This window comes from Colletotrichum spaethianum (assembly GCF_022836535.1).
Source record: "Colletotrichum spaethianum MAFF 239500 DNA, contig15, whole genome shotgun sequence".
Taxonomy (NCBI): Eukaryota; Fungi; Ascomycota; class Sordariomycetes; order Glomerellales; family Glomerellaceae; genus Colletotrichum; species Colletotrichum spaethianum.
Window position 1 is genome coordinate 1 of NW_026054785.1, and position 19,054 is coordinate 19,054.

The window sequence follows — 19,054 nt, forward strand, 5'->3', positions numbered from 1 at the left end:
ATTATAAGCGTGCTCAACGGTGTTAGCATCAAGGCCTGTTCTGATATGATTGAGGGCAAAGCTACAGTTTGGAGGAAAGAAGACCGAGGTAAATTTTGAGGCTGAGAGAATTTCAGCGTTACAAAAGGCGAAGCATAAGCTAAACGAAAGAATAAAGAAAAAAGCTTCTATATGCAATGTCGCAAGTTGTGAATTGTTACTGTTTTGCTGCTAAATAACTAATTGAAAGTAATGGTGATGCGAAATTGAAAATGTTTATTCATTGCTTGCTTTTCGAGCGTGACAATATCCAAATACTATCTCAGTGACCGCGCTCTTGATATCGTTGCGGCGATATCCTCCCAGGGCTGCTAACTGCACCGGGTCGGGGTCATATTCGACTACCCTGTCGCCTGCGTAAAGGGTTGCTCGAGGCATCAGTGGATGATCTTGATCCAGTACTTTCAGCTTCTGAGGGTTTCCAACAGCCTGGAAGAACATCTCAAAGTACTCCGCATAGGTCATGTTCTGATCTCCCAGCAAGATAGCCTTTCCTGATACGGCATGGCTGTTCTCAAGTGCTCCAGCAATAGCTTCGGACAAAGACTGGGTGGAAATGAAGTTGAATCCCCCTACTGGAGCAAACGAAGGGATTGGTAATTCGCCGTTTGCATAATCGATGTATGCCCGGAACATAGGTATGGTCATGCCCGGAATATTGCCAACGACAATAGGCGGATCAAGACTGCAGGCGTGGAACTCTGGGGTAGCCAGTGCCTTCACTCCGTCTGCAGCCAGCTTTCTCGAGCGGACGTATGGACTCGAGCCGATTGACTCCGGTATAACGTGTGGGTAGGCGCTGCCGATGTGAACGAACTTCTTAACACCTGCCTGTCGGGCGAGCTGGGAAAAGGCTGGTATGGCTTGTCCATTGGCGTAAAGGTAGTGCTGATCCGCGTGCTGATCTTCTGGGACGTGGCGAACATCGCTACCTGCCGCAAAGACAACAGCGTCGAATTGAGATAGCTGCTCCTGGCCGATTTCTCCCTGTAGATAGCTTCCTTTAATAAAAGGGAGTTCAGCCAGACCAGGGACTTCGCTAGGACCTCGACGACCAGCGATAGTTATTTCGTTTCCTTTGGACTGAAGGTGTAAAGCCGCATGGCCACCTATCATGCCAGTACCGCCGATAATAAGTATTCTCATTGTGGTTGTTCAAATTTTGAAATTTCGGAGTTGTTGAGTATCATTTCCATGCGATATGGAAGCAGAACCAGGTCCCTTTTTAATCTACTCTCCGCGAGGACTGATTCTGGTACGCTGATCAATCCAAAATTCGTTTTCTGGATTGTTTCATTCTCAGTTTTCGACCCGTTAATGCTGCTAGATGCGTAGAACCATGATCCCGTCGGCGGGGAACCTACCAAAACGCGTAAGATGTCGTATCCGGTTTATTAAGCAGCCTCTGAAGCGATCTTCTTGATGTAACCATCCACCTTCTAGGATTAGCACTATCCTTTACAGGCATATAGTTACAGAGTTAAAGATGTTTAATTAGTAAGATTTTTTGTTCTATCACGGTTAAAGCTGTGTTGTCGCCGAGAAGAGCCCTTGAAATGCCACGGGATGCGTGGAACCCACGCGCCGGAACCATGATCCCGCTGGTCGGAAACCTACCACAACGCGTAAAATGTCTCATTCGGCTTCTCAAAGGCCTCAAAAGAGATAATATTATTTGGGTATTACCCTTTCAAGGTTACGAGTCAGACATTGTTTGTGGAAATTGAGGTCTTATTTTCTCGCTGTGTGTCACCAATTGTCGATCGCCAGTGATAAGTGGGCATGCACAGAACCAACGGGGGGGAAATTCCGTGACATCTTCCCTTCTTCTTTTTTCTCCTTTTCTTTCTAAAAAGGAGCTTAAAGTCTTATTCAAAAGTGGCTTATTTACGTAATGTGTCACGAATTAGAGCGCACAGCAGGCATGAGTCATCATGGGATAAAGTGGCTTGTATTCGCCAGGAAGCAAGTGGGAAACAGAGACGCATGTAGATTGGATTGGTTTAAGTATCTCGCCATAACAGGAGATCGCAGCGTTTGAATAAGCTACCCGCGACAACATGGATGAGACTGGGATCCTTGAGGGAAGGGAACCTAATGGGCTGGTGCCTGGGTCCTCTGAGACAAAGTCTGTCCGGAAAAGGCAGCCTGGGTCGTGAGCCCGGGTATTTATTATGGAGTGTATATCTGCTGATAGTAGGTCTCTACTGTCACTGGTGTCATGGCTGTTATCTCCCGCAATATGCACCCTCTCCTGGCCACTACCCATCTAGCCAGGATGCTGACTCCATCTCGAACCCACCAAACACAACAACTTTTCAATCCAAGCATCACCCAATCCCTTGTAGGCACTAACCTTCTCCTACGTTCAATCACCTCCTGGCAGCTGGAGAGGCAGCCTCTCACTATCGCGAAATGGGAATGTCCTTGTAGACTATCCTTGTCGTCTTGGCAGATCCTTCATGGTCTTGGCAGATCCTTCGCCTAAGACTTTGTACCACTTCAGCAGGACCGTTGGACAACGCTGATACAGAAATGCCTCGCATTGGTCCTCAAATACAAAGCTTAACGGTTTCTGGCAGGTGATTCCTTCACAACTGGTGATTTGACGTGATTACAGGACTGTCGGCATAACCCTTCTCTTCGCCATCAGTTTCCCAATAACCGAATTGCCGTTGTTTTCCCTTTCGAAAGAAATACTGGCAAGTTGGAGTAATTGGCAGCTTTTTCCTTCAACCCGAACCATCCTTCAATATAAATCTCCTGTCCCAGAAATATGAAGGATCTTTATCATAGTGTACCAGATCAAGAATCGCCAGAAGACTTATACTCATCAAGTGAGGTAGGTAAAGCGTGCGACAGACGGCGAATGGTGCGGCTAACGCATGTTGCAGACAAAATGGACTTCTTCACGTCCTGAATTCAAATATGAGTGGAGTTTCTGGTCAAAGCTCATCACAGCTCTCAACGTCGTCCTTTTCATTACATCATGTGGAATTCTGTTCATCTCATGGAGTTGGCTGGATGATCCAGTCCGTTTGATGAAGCGCATTTCGCCATATAGTATGGATTCCTGATTTTCGGTGCTGATGCCCCTTCAATGAAGCATGATTTTAACCATTGCATAGGCCCGATCCTTGACGAAGTTCCGATCAAGCTAGAGACCATCGAGGTCAAGGGAACACTCTTCAACGACTACACGCCACCCCGCATATGGCGTGGCCCACCAAGCAAAGAGGTTGACAAGGCATGGGATGATATGGCGCGGATCGAATACTTTGGCGTCAGCGGCGCAGCTCTCAGAAAGATGGGCAAAGATCCCAAGATATCCGTGTCTATTCCGGTGGAATGGGGTGTTGGCCCCGATAAGTACTTAGTTGAGATTGATATGCAGCATCAATTGCACTGTCTCAATGCGGTACGCAAGTACGCGTATTGGGATTATTATTATGGTGATGCATACAAGAATGTGTAGGTAACCCAGCAAGCAAACTGTCGAAGACGCTATACTAATATCCATGCCAGTTCCATGGCACCCAAGAGGCACCAAGCACACTTGGAACATTGCATCGACATCTTACTACAAGCACTGACATGTAACCCATCTCTCGACTTAATCTCGCACAACTGGATGAAGACGCAAGAGAACCCCTATCCGGACTTCAATATCAAGAGGCAGTGTGTCGCTCACGATCCAATTCTGAAATGGCAGCATGAAAACGGCATCACGAAGCAGATCCTGAAGTACAAAAACTTGCCCAGGCCAGAGAACTTTCCAGAGGTGGAACCAGAGCCTTCGATCTTGTTGATTGGTGAAGATATGGGTCACCACGAGTGAGGCTTGCTACGTGGTCTTTGACACGACATGGCACAAATCAAAATTAGAAATTTTTAAGTTCACAAATGAAAGTCTGCCAAGTAACTCAAGAACTGAAGAACAGGAAAAGTAAAAAGGAAAATAGAACACCGTGAGTCAGAACACGAGCTGGGGTTGAGCCCGAGATTCATCCGGCTACTCCTCTAACCTGCAAGCCCATTAACCATCTCATACTTTTTGGGCATCACAGGAAATTGGTCTGCTATCCCCCGCTTCTCGTTTTACAGCACCGAGTTTCCGTTTTTCCAGGGCGTGTGCAAATGCTCCAGCGGAACCTGATCTTTGTGACCGTCGTCCGTTTTGATAAACTTCCAAGTTTGATGGCCAGCATCGGCATCCTCCTGGTTCTCGACAAGCCTCATTCTTTCGAATTTCAAGCAAGGCTTCCGCTCTTTACCATCTTTGGTAGATCCATGGTTATTGGTGGGGTGATAGTTCTCGTCATTTTTCAACCTTCTGATCAGAGAGTTGTGGAGTAGGGCGCCGCGAGGAATGTCGCGCGGCATGCCTCTGTTGAGGGGAAACTGCTTCTTCTTCCAGTCCCTTCCTTCAAGTTCCCAGCGAACTGTGAACGGATACCATTCTGAGGATGTCAGCGTTAGGTTTTAGCGAAGAGAACAGATGAGGTGATGTGGGGTGCCTAGAAAGTACTTACCCAGTAATTTCCACATCAAGACCTTGAAAAATCCCAAGCCAAAACCAAAACGCAGCGGGTCATGAATAAACCCGTTGTGAGCCTGTTTCTGACTCTTCATCTTCTTGAACCTTTCAACGAAGTCTAACTTGGCCTTCGGACACCATTTGACACCAGCCGGTTCGTTGTGCTTTCCTATGAGCTCGACCTCGTGGACCATCCAAGCAAGCGGGATGTCACTCAATTGAAACCGGTCATTTTCCGTGTCATAGCTTGGCCCGTTGGACTTCCTGCTCGTCCAGAAATTCATGATACGTTGCGAAAGTGACATGTCTTTCTTTCGGTTGAGATCAAGCAGGTTGTCGGCCTCCGAAGGCCAGCCCCCACCAACATCGCCGTGGTTACCCGGGAACCAGACCTCCTTGATATCTTCTTTAACGCTGTCGTGCTTCAAGTTACCAGTCTTTATATCCTGGGCGAGGAGGGCAGGCTTGAACTTGACGCGGAACTCGTCGACGGCGACGGCGTGGCGAACGTGGGTCGCCGTTCCCTTCACCGAAAGCGGGATCGTTGTGTTCTTCTCCAACACCGCAACTGAGTTGACGCAATCCCACATCCCCAGGAAGAATACCTTGACGTTAACCAGCTCTTCCGAGCCGCAACTACGGCTGGGGTTCGACTCGCTCGGCGTCTCCTTCCGACAAAAAGTGTTGCTGAAGGCGATTAGCTCGTTCTTCGCGTATGTGTAATCGTGATCGTGCTCTTGTAAAAGCGGCTTTGCTTCGCCCCTCTCCTGATCATGTGCGCAAGATATCTCTTCTTTCTCCTTGATCTCCCCTTCGAGATATCGCTGGTATAGGGAGTATGCAAAAGGAACCATCTCTTCATTGCCTCTGCACAGCAACCCGACTTTGTGTATCATTCGGGCTAGGAACTTCGCCGTGAAGGCACCGCGGCTGAAACCGAAAAGGTAGATCTTGTCGCCCTATTTCCATGACTTGTTATCGGACACACTGGTCTATGTTATTAAAGCGTGAAATGACTTACGGTTTCGTAGTACCGCATGAGAAAACGGTAGCCAGCCATGACATGAGCGTCAAAGGTCGTCCCAAACCCTTGATCAATGGTCATGGAAACCTTGCTCTGCAAATTTCCAAACCATGTCTTGTTCACGGAGGTCTCGTTGATGCCGTACGTTCCAATACCCGCTATCTCTGATATCAGCGAGGCTACAATTGGAGCTGGAATGGGACACTCACTTTGATAGTAGTGGAACTGCTCGGCATGATTTCTGTCCAACATGCCCAAGAACTTGGCGACGTTTGTGTCGGCACTCGATCCGCTGAAGGTGTTACCGGTACCATCGAAGCAGAGGACGAGTTTCCTGGGCGTCTTTGATTTCGACTGGTCGATATGATTATGATAAGACATGATGTTGGAGGCCCAGAAGAGGTAATTTTAAAGACTTCAAAAGCTTATTGCAGTATGATGCTCACTTGGTAAGTTGAAATGATGCTTGTGATTCTGTATCAGAGAGAAATCGTTTGGGGCTCGACAAGCCAAATATATAGTCATTTCAACTCTAGTTTTGATGGCAATTGTAAGAGACGCCTTGAACTTCCAATTCTCGGGCTACCGAGGCAACAAGCAAACTCCATATGAACGTCAAGCTTGCAAACGGAATTTCTATTTTGTTTTTGGTTGGGTATTTGCAGGAACGAGCTTCCGTTTCACGAATGCAGACTGGGTTTTCAGCCGTGTCTGAGGCAGAAAACATTTGAATGGAAGAAACACGACTGGACGTCTACAGTTTTCCATCGTCAATCTGATTTCGTTCTTGCCGCTGCCAGGCCCACAACTCTCAGCTATCAGCTCGCCACATGGCGTTCCCTTCTAGCGCTGCAAGATATTCTTCACATTCCTGTGTTGACTGGCGCTGTGCGATAAAGGCTTCGGACCGGTATCCGAACAAGGACTAGTCTGGGAATGGCATTCGTTTGAGACATGACACGAGACATTGTTTTCCGTCGCTAGCCCCAACTCAAAGGTTGTTATGTCTCGAAGCGCGTTGTGTCGAATCACATGGCATTCTGCAAGCTTCCCCACCTCTTCGAAGCGGCAGATGGACCATGCCCCTTTTTCAGCTGCATGAGCCGGTTTCCCATGGCTTGATGGAAGCATTTGCATCGCAGCTTTTCTCCATATAAACACAACACAAGCCACGAAGCGGGCTTCACCGAGCGAGTCAGGGAACCAAACTTAACAGGCAAGCGTTGAAAGATGCTGTAGTCGATGGTATGGTTGGTCTATGATACGAGATGAAGTCCAGCCGAAACCATTCCTCGCTTGAATGGATGCGTACACGGGCAATGATAACGTGTATTCCGTAGGCTTGCATGATATCTGGTTATTAAATTACTTTCTGATTACTTGGTAGTATCTTGTAGAGCCCTTGCCCTCGTGTATACTAATTCGAGGACTCCCTTGCTCTATTTCCTTGAATCCTGAAATGGTATCCAAGCCTATAACAAACTTTAGGGAAGGGTTGACTGCAAAGCGAGCTTAAGTGCATCAATATCTTGTTTTACTCAAGAGGCTAGATTATCTGGAATCATGTCTTTGAGGAATTATTGCATAAGAGCTTGTAAATCGATTTAGATGATATCGCGGCGGTGAAATAAGTTTAGACTTGTCTGTAATCTACGAACTGACCGGCTCCTTTACGAAGGATTCACTAGTAGACCGAGAATACACTTCGGGATGCGAGTCTGCTACTGCATGTCTGAAAAGTATCAAACTTACCGATGAATATGTTGAGACTGTTCTCAAGGTGCAGCAAATGTTATTTCCAGCATTTGGAGTCATGGTCTCATTGGTATGTATATGTGCTTGAACTCGAGACCTCGTACGATTTATTAACAAAATCGTTAAATCCGATCTGCTTTCGTCCCTTTGAAGCCCAGATTTGTACCCTATCCCTTAACCACATGTTTACTGTTCAAGGAGCACACATATATATAGCCCGGAAGTTTTCGCTGCGAACGTCTAAACCGCTTATAATTACCTTTAATGGCTCAATATATCTATTTCTCGACTGTCCCAAACCTCGCCAATCAAAAAACCGTATGGAAGCCGGCCAATGACTTAGTTCAACTTCTACGAGGAGAGGCCCGACCTCTCGATGGAGAACCTTGTGTGTTGTAAGGACATATCTGTGACGCACGCCTTTCAGAAGTGGGAGTACATTCATAGGCTATTTTCGAGTAGGGTGGCACTTCGGTCTTGTTGTTTGAATATCGATAAACTTATCGAAAGGTTAATGCCTTTTGTAGACTGACTGAAGTAAATGCGTGCAGCTTATAATTTCCGTTAAAGCTAACCTAAGAACTAGACCGTTCGATTCGTCCCATTTGTTTCTACGTCTTTGACCAAGGCTCTAGATTCTCTCTCTGTAAACTTTAGGGCAATCCTGAGAACATTTATCTCTTTCTATAAAACCTTCTCCAATACGAATGGTCGGTCGACTTGAGCTGCGATAGTTCCTGTCTTCCGCACCCAAGGTTGGCTTGGCTGATTAGGAACACAAAGGCATAGAGAAAAAGCCCATTGTATAACAAACATATGTGAATGACAAACGGTTCGATCTGTTAGGGTGTTGTCATTCTAGTGCCGTTCCCAAAGCAAAGCTTAGGCAGCTCACTCGTCCCCAGATTATCTTTGCCAACTGGTATAATTCCATATTCCTGCATCTCTGGAGTGCGAAAATGATTGCGAGTTGGTCTGCGCAAATTTGACATGTGGAATGTGTCCATTTCAAACCCAACGCTTTCCAACAGTCTCCTAGTCATTCGCGTCAACTCACTTGCACCACTTAGCACATGCTACCTCAGATGAACCACACTGTGAATAAGAGCAAAAAAAAACTTGAGAGCGACCAGATTTTCGAATAACTCTCGTCCAAACTCAGAGCATTTTGCTGGACACCGAAGCCATCCTCAACTCGCTCCTCAAAGCGCACAGCCAAAAACGCACCGGTATGTCACCGGCCCCACAACCCCAGGGGTCCAGACGACGCACCCCTGTAGCTCGAGCCAATTAAAAATCCCCCCTACCAGGCGGTGAACGCTCCAAGCCAATGCTAGCCTGCTCCATCCCCACATGTCTCGGCAGAATCCCCCAGACAGCTCCGCCTCGAACCTCCAAGCTCCGCTCCGTCTCGACATCACCGACTCGACCTACATCCTCAACCATCAACATCCTCATCCACCGTCCCTCCTCTGCATTCCTCCACACCTACACTTATCCGTAGCCACACCAAAACCCTCCCAAGGAAAGAAAACACCATCAAACGGCCCGCCATGGCGCCCTCTCTTCGCGCGCTCCTGACTCGCCTCACAGCCATCTTGCCAACATCCCAAACGCCTTTCACCAGCAGCGCCTCCAGCTCTCCATCCCTCAGCGGCGCCAATGGCAACAACATCGCAGTAACCCCCTACGAGCCTCTCTCTGGCGCCCCTTCGTGCCCCATCAATGGCCCGACGAGCTGCCGCGACTCCAGCCCTGTCGAGGGCTCCTGCTGCTTCGTCTACCCTTCCGGCCGCATTCTCCTCACCCAGTTCTGGGATGATACGGTGCACGCTGGCGGGGCAGAGGAGGATTGGACTGTTCATGGGCTATGGTAAGTCGTGTCTCTTTTTTGTCTTCTCCCTGGGAGTAGCGGGAAGGAAATGTTAAAGTTGCGATTCACGGGTGCGCTGCTAGAAACGTGATCACTGACAAACGTGCGCGACAGGCCCGACCTTTGCGACGGGAGCTACAAGTCGTACTGCGGCATGACGCCGCACTTCAACAACATCTCCGACATTCTCAAGCAATACGGTCAGAGCGACCTCCTGGCCTCGATGGAGAGATACTGGGTCGCCGCATAGTAAGCCCTTCCCCATTGCTCGCCCTCTTTACCTAACACCCCCCCGGCCGGAAGCCGACCGGGCCCATCATCGGCCACCGCGGGCGTCCGTAACTAACAGACACACTCTCCACAGCGGCACAAACAACCACCTCTGGGCCCACGAGTACAACAAACACGCAAGCTGCATAAACACCCTGTCGACGTCCTGCTACGCCGATGCCTACGCGGCGGGCATCGAGGTCGTTGACTACTTCACCCGCGCCTTTTCCCTCTTCCGTCAGCTCGATACCTTCACCGCCCTCGAGCGCGCCGGCATCACGCCCTCGCACTCGAAGCGCTACCCGCTCGCTGACGTCACGAAGGCGCTCGAGGACCTGAGCGGTGGCCGTGTCGTGCTGCGGTGCCAGGGGAGGGGCCATGATGTGCTCCACGAGGCATGGTACAGCTACTTTCTCCAGGGGAGCTTGCAGACGGGGCAGTTTGTTCCTGCCGCCGGCCTCGGAAAGCACGGGGACGCGAACAACTGCGCTTCGGAGGTGAGGTATCCGCCCAAGAAGTGCAAGGGCAACTGCCCCAACTCGCAGGAGCTCTGAGCCTCGCAGGCCCAGGGCGTATGGCGCGGATACGGCATTTTTGGAAAGGATCGGAACAATGACCATTTGCGTGACGGTTTCTGGAAATGAAAGGCGTTCGGTTAGGAAGCGCGGTGCTTGGATCGGGCCAGCTGTGGATCTCTGTCTGTCCGGCACCGAGGATGACAATATTTCGGGACCGGCAGTTGAGCTGTAACGTGTTTGTCATCTGAAAGCTCGGCGGTCTCGGTATTGCCGCCATGATTTCCCAATACTACAATGCGTTCTCACGGCAATTGACGGCAGTTGACATTTGGTGTTTCAGCCCTGTTCGAATGTGGTCATTGGTTAGTGGGTACCGTCGCATATGGTTAACGCCGACGAGGCTACACATACCGAAATTTCCTCGAAACCGTCTTGAGAGATGAGATGAAGTCCAACCGTATTGCTTGATGGCTGCTACTGAACTCAATGCTACCGGATCATGGTCAATATTCGCAAAGAAGTTCTCCGTAGCTCGGGTTGAAATTGAGCAGCACTTCGCCAGTGTCCGTTATTTCGCACGGCCCATGGCATCGTCGACGAGTTCCAGCGCAGGCACGATGGATACTCCGAGCCGGTAGTGATAAAACAACTCCCTGTCAGTCAGCCTTGCATGCAACTGTCCAGAGCTGCAGACTGGCGATGCGCTGAAGAAAACGGATGCATGCCTTATCGGACCGACCGCAGACGCTAAATCTCATCTGGATTAGATCGCGCTGGAGGTGAAAAGTGGGCCAGGACGGACGCACAGAATGGTTCGATTGGGCCTGGCGCAGCGGTGGCAGCGTCCTCGCATTGCTTGGCTTTTTCTGGAGGGTTTTCTGCTGCCCGTCTCCGCAGCCCCGGCTTTGGGCGCTTGCTCGAGCGCTGGTTCGTTGCCGGTATTTGTGAAGGGAACGGGGTGGAGAACGGACGAAGCTGCACACTAAATCTCTGGGCGCTGTCATCGACAACGATCAGAGTACTGTCTCCTCATTCTCGGTGCTGGGGATTGCCGTCGACCCGGAAGCAGACGTTCCTGGTAGTCCATTGCGCCAGAGATGGAATAACTAACAGCGGGCATCATCAGCTTCGCTACTGCATTCCAGGAGACCACCGAGGAACGCAGCAACATCCTTCTACTTCTTCTTCTTCTTCTTCTTCAGCCCTGCCAGTGTTTCGATGGGCAGTCCAATTTAACCTGCCAGCTAACGGGCGGTGCTCGACAGCCAAATTTGGGTTGCGATCGAAGCCAGTGACATAGAACAATCGAATTGTCGCCCCTGTCTCATGCGCTAGACCCGGCTGTTGTGCAATGATGAGAGGAGGAGGCCTTTTGTGCTGACGCGAGCATGCGCCCTCCCTTCGGTCCCTCCATCCCTCCATCCCTCCATCGGCCACGGCCCTACCGGCACGACAGTATCAGCAGCTGTGCAGGTAGAGGCAGTGCTGTTGATGCACGTTAGCGTCGACGGCTGCTTGCGCGGCAGCAGCTAACACCGTCGCTTCACAAGCTGGTCGCTTCACAAGCTGCCTCGTTGGCCTCCGCCACATCGAGGTCGCCAAGGAAGGCAGATGCCGTTGAACCATTTGGTAAAACTCTGATCCAATGTGGCCGCCACACGACATCGATGTTGAGCCAGCGCTGGAGTTGGGAATCATGTCAGCCCAGACTGATGCAACAGCGAGCGATTGCTGACGTGAACGAGCCCTAGTGATAAACAACAGCTGAGCAGCATGATCGAATGTGACAGAACTCGTGGACTGCCAGTCAGGCCAAGCTGGTCTGTGAACGGCGAGCTGCATCCGTGATGGAGGGTGGTCACCCGCGAGCCGCGATATGATAGGTGGGCTAGAGCCGAAGGAAGCATGGTGGAAGACACTTTCGAAGCTTCCCTGCTGTGTCGTCTGAGGGCGATCTGGGGGATGACAGGCTCAGGGGTTGGGCATTGGAAAGTCTCTTAGAGTGAGATGTCTGCCAGTTGCAAGATTACCAAGTCTCGCGCTTCGAGACGAGTTGTTATGTCCACATTGCAGTAGCCGATGTTTTGTGTGGGTGAAGTCAATAACCACCACCGTCCAAAAGGATTTGGTTGTTGGGTGCAGAGGAGATCTCGATCTCATATTGTGGATTCTCGTAGCATATCTGCCATGCGCTCCCTGTAGGGGACCAGCTCAATCTGGTTGTCCAGGGTCGTTTACGAAGCAGTGCTCGGTCGGTGGGAACAGACATACTGCACGTTATCGCTCGGAGGTGGTGCCTTCAGCCATCCCAATGTTCGGACGATCGCCATGTTGTTGGTGTTGTTGTCGAGGCCAACATAGCTCATGCTTTGTTGAGCTACTGGGAGTTAGTGGCCGCGAGTATGGCGCCTATGTTCCAAGCCCCATCGAGAGACGAGACCGCCGGTGTTGCGAGGGGCTTTTGAGGGGCCTCGATCCCTCAGGACCCAGGTGGCTCCATAACGGCTGCTGGAGACGGCATGGAGGACAGCCTGGACAGGTGCTAGAGGAGCACCGGAGAAGGAGAACAGGCACGGTTCAAGGCGACGGTCCCCGGCGTCCCAAAAGCCCTCTTCCCCCCATCCCCAATCCCCATGGGCCCATATCATCCATCAGTGCGTTGTGTTTGTGGCTGCCATCGTGGCTTCGTAGGGGTAGCATGGGTGCCCTTCACATAGCCGTTTCGTGTAGCTCTATTTTTCGAGCATCACGGTCTCAACAAGACGAGTGCCAAGAGCCAAGTGAGCAGCGATGCCGAGGAGGAGATTTGAGTGGAACACGGGAATTACCTATTACTAGCAACAATTTGGGGAGGGACGATGCGAGCTGATGACAAGACGCAAGTCCCGACCCCCAAGGCCCAAGCGGCGCTAGGGTCCAGGTCGCATCAGACAATGGCCGGCACAGCGCCTGGTCCCAATTAAAGAAAGACATGGCGTGGCGCACTGGGGTATTCGTAAGGCGCTCGTGTCTGCCTGGGCAACCAGGTGCCCGAACGGTGGGCGAGTCTGGCGGTGATGACAAGTCGAAATGAACGACCTCAACAATGGCCGAGGGGCATCACGAGACCGCCGGCAGAGGTGGCTTGCCAATCACCCGTCGATGCGGTGGACAACCACACAGCCCGTAGAGTCAGAGTCAGACAGGGAGGGCGAAAATTACAACCAAAACGGGACTGAGCAAAGTACAAAGAAGGACAGAGCTTTCAAAGTGAGGCGAATGGGAAACCTAGGATCGACTCAAGAATGCGCCTCGGCCGACAGCGAGTGAAACGGTACCCGCCGGGTACTGCGTGAGAAAGAGGAGGAAGCAGAGAAAAACATGAAGAATGGGCAACGGCAGCCAGCGCTCCAGGGCCTCGGTAGACGAACAGTTCGCATGTACCCGATGGGCGGAAATCAGGTGGGGAGGTACAGCAGGCCGACGGGTTGCGTCCGAGATGGCAACTGTATGGACGCAACCAACCAACTGTTCCAGTTCCTGGTGCCTCGGCCTCCAGCAACAGGCTTTGAAGGAGCACGACGATTTGATTGGCGTGCCTGCTCAGTAAAACTTGCATAGTAGGTACGGGGCCATGCCAGGCGATAATGGCGCTGCAGCTCTTCCTCGGTACGACGTTACAGGCGGCGTCTTCCGTGTTTGTGTTGTGGTGACACTCACTTAATCATGTCATTGCCGCCATGGCTGTGCTTGATGGTTTCGGTAGTGGTTGGTGTGTCGAGGAGCCAGTCGTGCCAGGCCACTGGAACACCGCTTTGGTGAACTGATCAAGGGCAGCTGCCGCTATTGTCGTGTCGCGTGGTAGATTATTGCAGGGGAGGCGAGGGATCCTCTGCATTGACGGGTGGAAATTTGCAGCATTGCGCACAATGAAAATCATAAGACTGGATAGCAAGGAGGAGGATGCTTCGGAGAGGAGGAGGTGGTGGTGGTGGTACATCGAAGATGCCTTGAACGTGAGGGAAAACAGAAGGAACAGAGATGCGGTGGTGTGCCGCGGTGGGGTCGCGGGCACAGTGAGTAGGTCTAGGACATGTCACTGTGGGGAAGCACGCCAGGAGAAGGTACTGCTGTACATAGGTATGGCCTTTGGTGCCTGGCTCACACGTTGCTGCTGCCAGTGCTGTGCGGTTTGTCATTGCAGGCTCACAGTAACTCCGCACAGTATGTCCGATGGGTCCCAGGCTGTTGTTGCCCTTTTTCCTTCCTTGTCTCCCGCGCTCCCAAACCGCGACCAAGCCCAAAGTAGAGTAGCGCCTCCTCCGCATCCGGACTAGCTGGGCGTAGTAGCCAAGCCCACCAAACAACCCAACTCCAGCACCGTAAAGGAGCGCTTCTCCGATGCTTCCTTCCCAGTCCCAGGTTTCGCCTAGCGTTCGTCAGCGGGGGCGTGTGTCGCCTGTACCGCCTGTATGTCGCCGTGTGCCCTCTCTGGCCGCTTCGCTTGCAGCTTCCAGTGTCCTGTCCTCGTCGCTCTCTCCTTCTCTCGATTTTTCTCCCATACCCACCCCACCCCCCTGCGCCGCTCTTTGCCTTGCCTTCCCATTCCCACTCTCCACTTTTGTCCATCCATTCCTGTCCTGTCCTGTCCTTCTTTTCCTTCCCATTTTCCTCCGTCCCAGTCGCAGTCCACCTCTTCCACTTTCTTTCCTTTCCGCCCACACACACCCGCACTCTTCGAATCCTCCCTCCTCCCAACTCTCTTGCACCTCCACCGACCCTCACCGAGAAACCCATTCAGTTGCCCCTGCTTTGCAAAATCACCACCGGAAGGTTTTCGGCTCCAAGGCGACTCGACGACAACATCGTGACTTGATATCCGATACCAGGGCAGGATTCTGCGAGTGGCTGCGCTCCTCTGCACAGACGAACTGAGAGGGTTGTAACGGGCGTCGCAGCCCCGGATTTTGGCACCATCCCCCGCGTTTCGTTCCCAGCGACTGCATACAGAAAGGGCCGAATACACTCTCCATCCCTAACATCACTCTCCACGAATACCTCGCAGCCCTCGACCGCCTCCCTTATCAATCCGGCTTCCCCGCAAAACTCAATCACCGTTAGACCTTTCATCATTGTCGATGCCAACGTCCACGTTGGCCCGCTGCTCTCGCTCGGAATAATCTCAACTCGGGTCTCGGAGCGGCCATCGACGACCGATACCCCCCCCCCCCAAAACCGCCGCGACGTCTTCACCACACGTCGCCAACATGACACAGGCCGTCAAGCGGGCCTGCGACGCCTGCCATCGTCGCAAGGTCAAGTGCGACGGCGTCAACCCGTGTCGCAACTGCCATACGGCTCAGCTCTCGTGCACCTACAATGCGATCCCACAGAAGAAGGGCCCCAAGGGCTCGCGTGCAAAGGTCATCAGCGAGTTGAGGGAAACACAACGACAGACCAGTTTGTCCGCCAAGGTCCAGAACCGCATGAACGGAATCCCGAACCCTCCTGGTCCCGTCAGCCTGGCCCCGACCCCTGGCTTGCTCTCGAGCGAACTCGTCAAGGAGTGTATCGACTTTTACTTTGCGAACCTATACGAGAAGATGCCCATCCTCGACCGGCGCCAGATCGACCTGCAACTCCCCTACATGGAACAGAACCGCGATACCTACTGCCTCATGATGTCTCTGTGCGCATTCATGATGCTGCAGCCCGGCATGTCGATGCCGACTGGCGACCCCTACAACCTCGATGTGATGCCCGGTGCCACCATTGTCGCGAGCCAGTTACTCCTCGACGAGACTCTGCAGGTCCGCAAGGGCTACGACTATCTTGACAACCTTAGCTTCAACACCCTTGCCACCAACTTCTTCATTTATGGGTGCTACCACGGCCTCGAACTTCACGACAAGGCTTGGTTCTACCTCCGAGAGGCTTCGACCATGATGCACCTTAACGGCATGAGCAAGGAAGAGACATACCACGGCCCCCAGTGGGAAAATGCCGAGTCGTCGCGCAGGAGGCGTCTTTACTGGCTGTTCTACATCATGGAAAGGTAACATCTCCCTCCCCAAACCTTGATGCTGCGTTTCATGTGCTAATCGGCGATCATCATACAGGGCCCACGCCATCCAGCGCCTGCGACCTTTGACATTGCAGGCCACCATCAATCCTCCTAACTCCGCCGATGACCCTAGCGACCCACTCAGCCATCAGCTGAACAGCTTCATCATGCTCGTTAACCTGTTCCGCCCCTTTGACGATGCCTTCACCACCGTCTGGAACAAGACGCGAACCAACCTCTACGTTGCGAACCTTCAGAAGCAACTGAACGAGGTCCTGCCTACGTATCTTTGCCAAGATGGCCAGCTGTCCGACCTGCGCACGAACCAGCAGTGGCTCAAGAGCACTGTCTGGCAGTTGACCCACGGCAACATGAACTCGCAGAACGAGGACAACATGAACTTCAACTACCCTGTTGACCTGTCTCGCGAGCTTCTGATGACGTTGGCATCCCACTTCCCTGGACAAGGCATGGAGCTAATGGGATCCGGACTGGTAAGTCTCGATGGCATGTGCCATTTTGCCTCTCGCTGACTAAGTGTGTAGATTGAAAAGCTTTTCGAGATTAGCTGTAACATGACCGATTTCCTGGCTGTTCAGCCCGCTGCCCGGGACCCCTTCACTGTCGGCCCTCGTGAGCAGCTCAATCAAACACTCAATATTGTCGCCGTTCTCCGCCATGGCGACCACCGCTTTTTGCCCCTACTCCTAAACAAGGTTGCTGAAATCATGCCACGTTTGACCAACCCCATGCTGCAAAACGCGCCCGAAAACTCGAACCTGGGCAACATTGACATCTTTGATGGCTTTGGCAATGCGGGCATGGCTCAACCGCCCCCTCAGATGCAGATGCAGATGGATACCGAGTACGAGCGCAAATTTTCTGCCGCCGACTACGACAAGAAGTATGGCATGTCCGACATGAACAGCAACGGCAGCGACACCAACACCATTGCCGCCTCGTCTACTGGTGCGCCTTCCGTTCCTCCAGCGACTACTGCGGATATGAACTCGCCATTCGCTAGCTCTCCCGCCATTATGTCTCCACCAATGGAGTACCCCCACAACGGAATGAACGACTATGGTTGCACTCCGATGCCCGATATGGTCATGAGCCCGATGGGCCAGAATGGATCGGCGATTAATGGCTCGAGCTCCATCAGCAATCAGCACCAACAGCAGCAGCCGCATCACCTGATTCAGAACCAATGCATGACGCCGCAACAGATGCAACCCAGCATGAACCAGCATCACAATCACAACATGCAACAAGGCAACATCAGTCCACCATCAATCCAAGGGCAGCAAAGTCTGGCCTCGGCCTCGATTCCGACGTCACATCCTATGGGCCCGGGTGGAAACAACCTGATGAACTCCATACCCCGGCAGCAGCCGCAGCGTGCTAGTAGTTACGCCATCCAACAACAACCGATACCGCGCACCGTGGGCGATTTCCACGCTCTACAGCGGGCAAACTCCGACATGCCAGGTCTATCTGGCATAAGCACAGAGATGGATTTCAACACGCTTCGCTAAACATGATTTAGGCTCGGTGTTTGTTCGATTCGCCAAAAGCAAAATTCGGCATTTAGTTGGCTTACTGCCACGTGCTATTTACTTTTTATACGTCAGGAGCGCTGGCTTTTCTTCTCGGGCACTTCTCTTTCTACAATCTTAATCCTTGCGATGCGACACGCAGTTAGATACCGCGGCGGCTGCTGAGGATTCGGTGGATGGCAGCAAAAAAAAAAAAGTGCCTTGGATTTGTTTAACGTAGTGAGACACGGACTTCTTGTACAGGTTAGGGCTGTGCAACAACTTGCATCTGCCGACTGGGGCATGGGATTGGGTGTTCTTCGGCGTCTTGATTTGGTCTACTGAATGCAATATGAAGAGGAGGACTTTGGGTTATATGAGCATGGCCGGCGCGGGAGCGGGTTTTTCGGCCACGGCCGAGGCTAGGGCGCACGCGCAGCAACAAGTTGTCGACTCCGTGATGCACGAATGAGGTTGGAATATGTCGAGTTTGCGCGCCATGTCGGCTGACGCATGTCTTTTTATTGAGACCTAGACGAACTAAGATGCTTAGATTGACCCTTTTATCGCACAATGAGATGTGAAATGGCCGATGCTTGTCGGGTCTGACAGTGTCGTGGAGCCGCCACCTAAGAGCCTACGTATCCCACCATCTGGCCTCAACACGAGTGTCCGCAGATAGTCTCTGGCGGAGGCAGGGTGGCCGGTGACGTTGCCTTCCTTTGTTCCCTTGTGTGTGTGTGCGTTGTGTTTGGATGGCGTAACTGAGCCTTGGCAAGGCATCACCGGGCTTGTCTAAGCATGAGGTCGTTGGTCCGACTCCCGAATCGCAGAAACTCGGAATGCTTTGCATGGTTCTTTGGCTGTACGATCCCCAAAGCATGAAGACTCTGGCGATGGGATAGGCTGCGGTTGGGATAGAGCTATTATAGTCCATGACCAAGTAGGCTACACCGAATTGGTATTGCCTTTGGGAAGAGGACCCACGACGGCATTGGCATACCGGTCGCAAGCCCTTGATGGCTGAGCTGATGATGCTTCGCTGCGACAATGGTTATACTTTCACTACTTCAAAGCAGAGTATCCTGATGCCAGTCTTGGCATCTCGATGCATCATCTCCTTCACTTTACATACAGACGATCTGAGGTCTATCCCATCAAGTGCGAATGGACCTCATTTTTATCAAGGGCGGGGGTAGACCAAACAAACTCGTTGATTAGCACTTTCAACCCATTAGCGAACTCGACCGTTTTGTAGAAGCAATGGATACCAAAAGAGAGATTCCCGGCTTCAGCAAAGACGAGGTCCATTCGCACTTGATGTGTTAAGTAAGTATAGATGTTGATTGCCTACAAGTTTTGTCATGTAATTATATGCTTTCACGAGCGTAACACGGAAGGAAGGGTTCGGCTGACGTTGTAGGGTGAGCACTTTACGCCATTTGCCTTCCTATCTAGTC

At 51.8% G+C, this 19,054-nt stretch overlaps 5 protein-coding genes across 5 annotated transcripts; 3 read left to right on the forward strand and 2 right to left on the reverse strand.

Moving 5' to 3' along the window:
• Positions 1–255: 255 nt before the first annotated feature.
• Positions 256–1,185, reverse strand: ColSpa_06268 (uncharacterized protein; the record flags this gene model as incomplete). The annotated part of the gene is made up of 1 exon (XM_049272480.1): positions 256–1,185. One exon carries the CDS (start codon positions 1,183–1,185, stop codon positions 256–258), a length of 930 nt encoding a protein of 309 aa, XP_049128437.1.
• A 1,954-nt stretch (positions 1,186–3,139) lies between these two features.
• ColSpa_06269 (uncharacterized protein) lies at positions 3,140–3,877 on the forward strand (the record flags this gene model as incomplete). Its single annotated transcript, XM_049272481.1, has 2 exons — positions 3,140–3,510; positions 3,565–3,877. 2 exons carry the CDS (start codon positions 3,140–3,142, stop codon positions 3,875–3,877), a joined length of 684 nt encoding a protein of 227 aa, XP_049128438.1.
• Positions 3,878–4,137: 260 nt separating this feature from the next.
• On the reverse strand, positions 4,138–5,981 carry ColSpa_06270 (uncharacterized protein; the record flags this gene model as incomplete). The annotated part of the gene is made up of 4 exons (XM_049272482.1): positions 4,138–4,481; positions 4,572–5,535; positions 5,598–5,779; positions 5,810–5,981. 4 exons carry the CDS (start codon positions 5,979–5,981, stop codon positions 4,138–4,140), a joined length of 1,662 nt encoding a protein of 553 aa, XP_049128439.1.
• A 2,927-nt stretch (positions 5,982–8,908) lies between these two features.
• Positions 8,909–10,052, forward strand: ColSpa_06271 (ribonuclease Z 1; the record flags this gene model as incomplete). Its single annotated transcript, XM_049272483.1, has 3 exons — positions 8,909–9,228; positions 9,343–9,477; positions 9,593–10,052. 3 exons carry the CDS (start codon positions 8,909–8,911, stop codon positions 10,050–10,052), a joined length of 915 nt encoding a protein of 304 aa, XP_049128440.1.
• Positions 10,053–15,262: 5,210 nt separating this feature from the next.
• Positions 15,263–17,594, forward strand: ColSpa_06272 (putative sucrose utilization protein SUC1; the record flags this gene model as incomplete). Its single annotated transcript, XM_049272484.1, has 3 exons — positions 15,263–16,050; positions 16,115–16,553; positions 16,605–17,594. The coding sequence occupies 3 exons, from the start codon at positions 15,263–15,265 to the stop codon at positions 17,592–17,594; spliced, it is 2,217 nt and encodes a 738-aa protein (XP_049128441.1).
• Between the last annotated feature and the right edge of the window lie 1,460 nt (positions 17,595–19,054).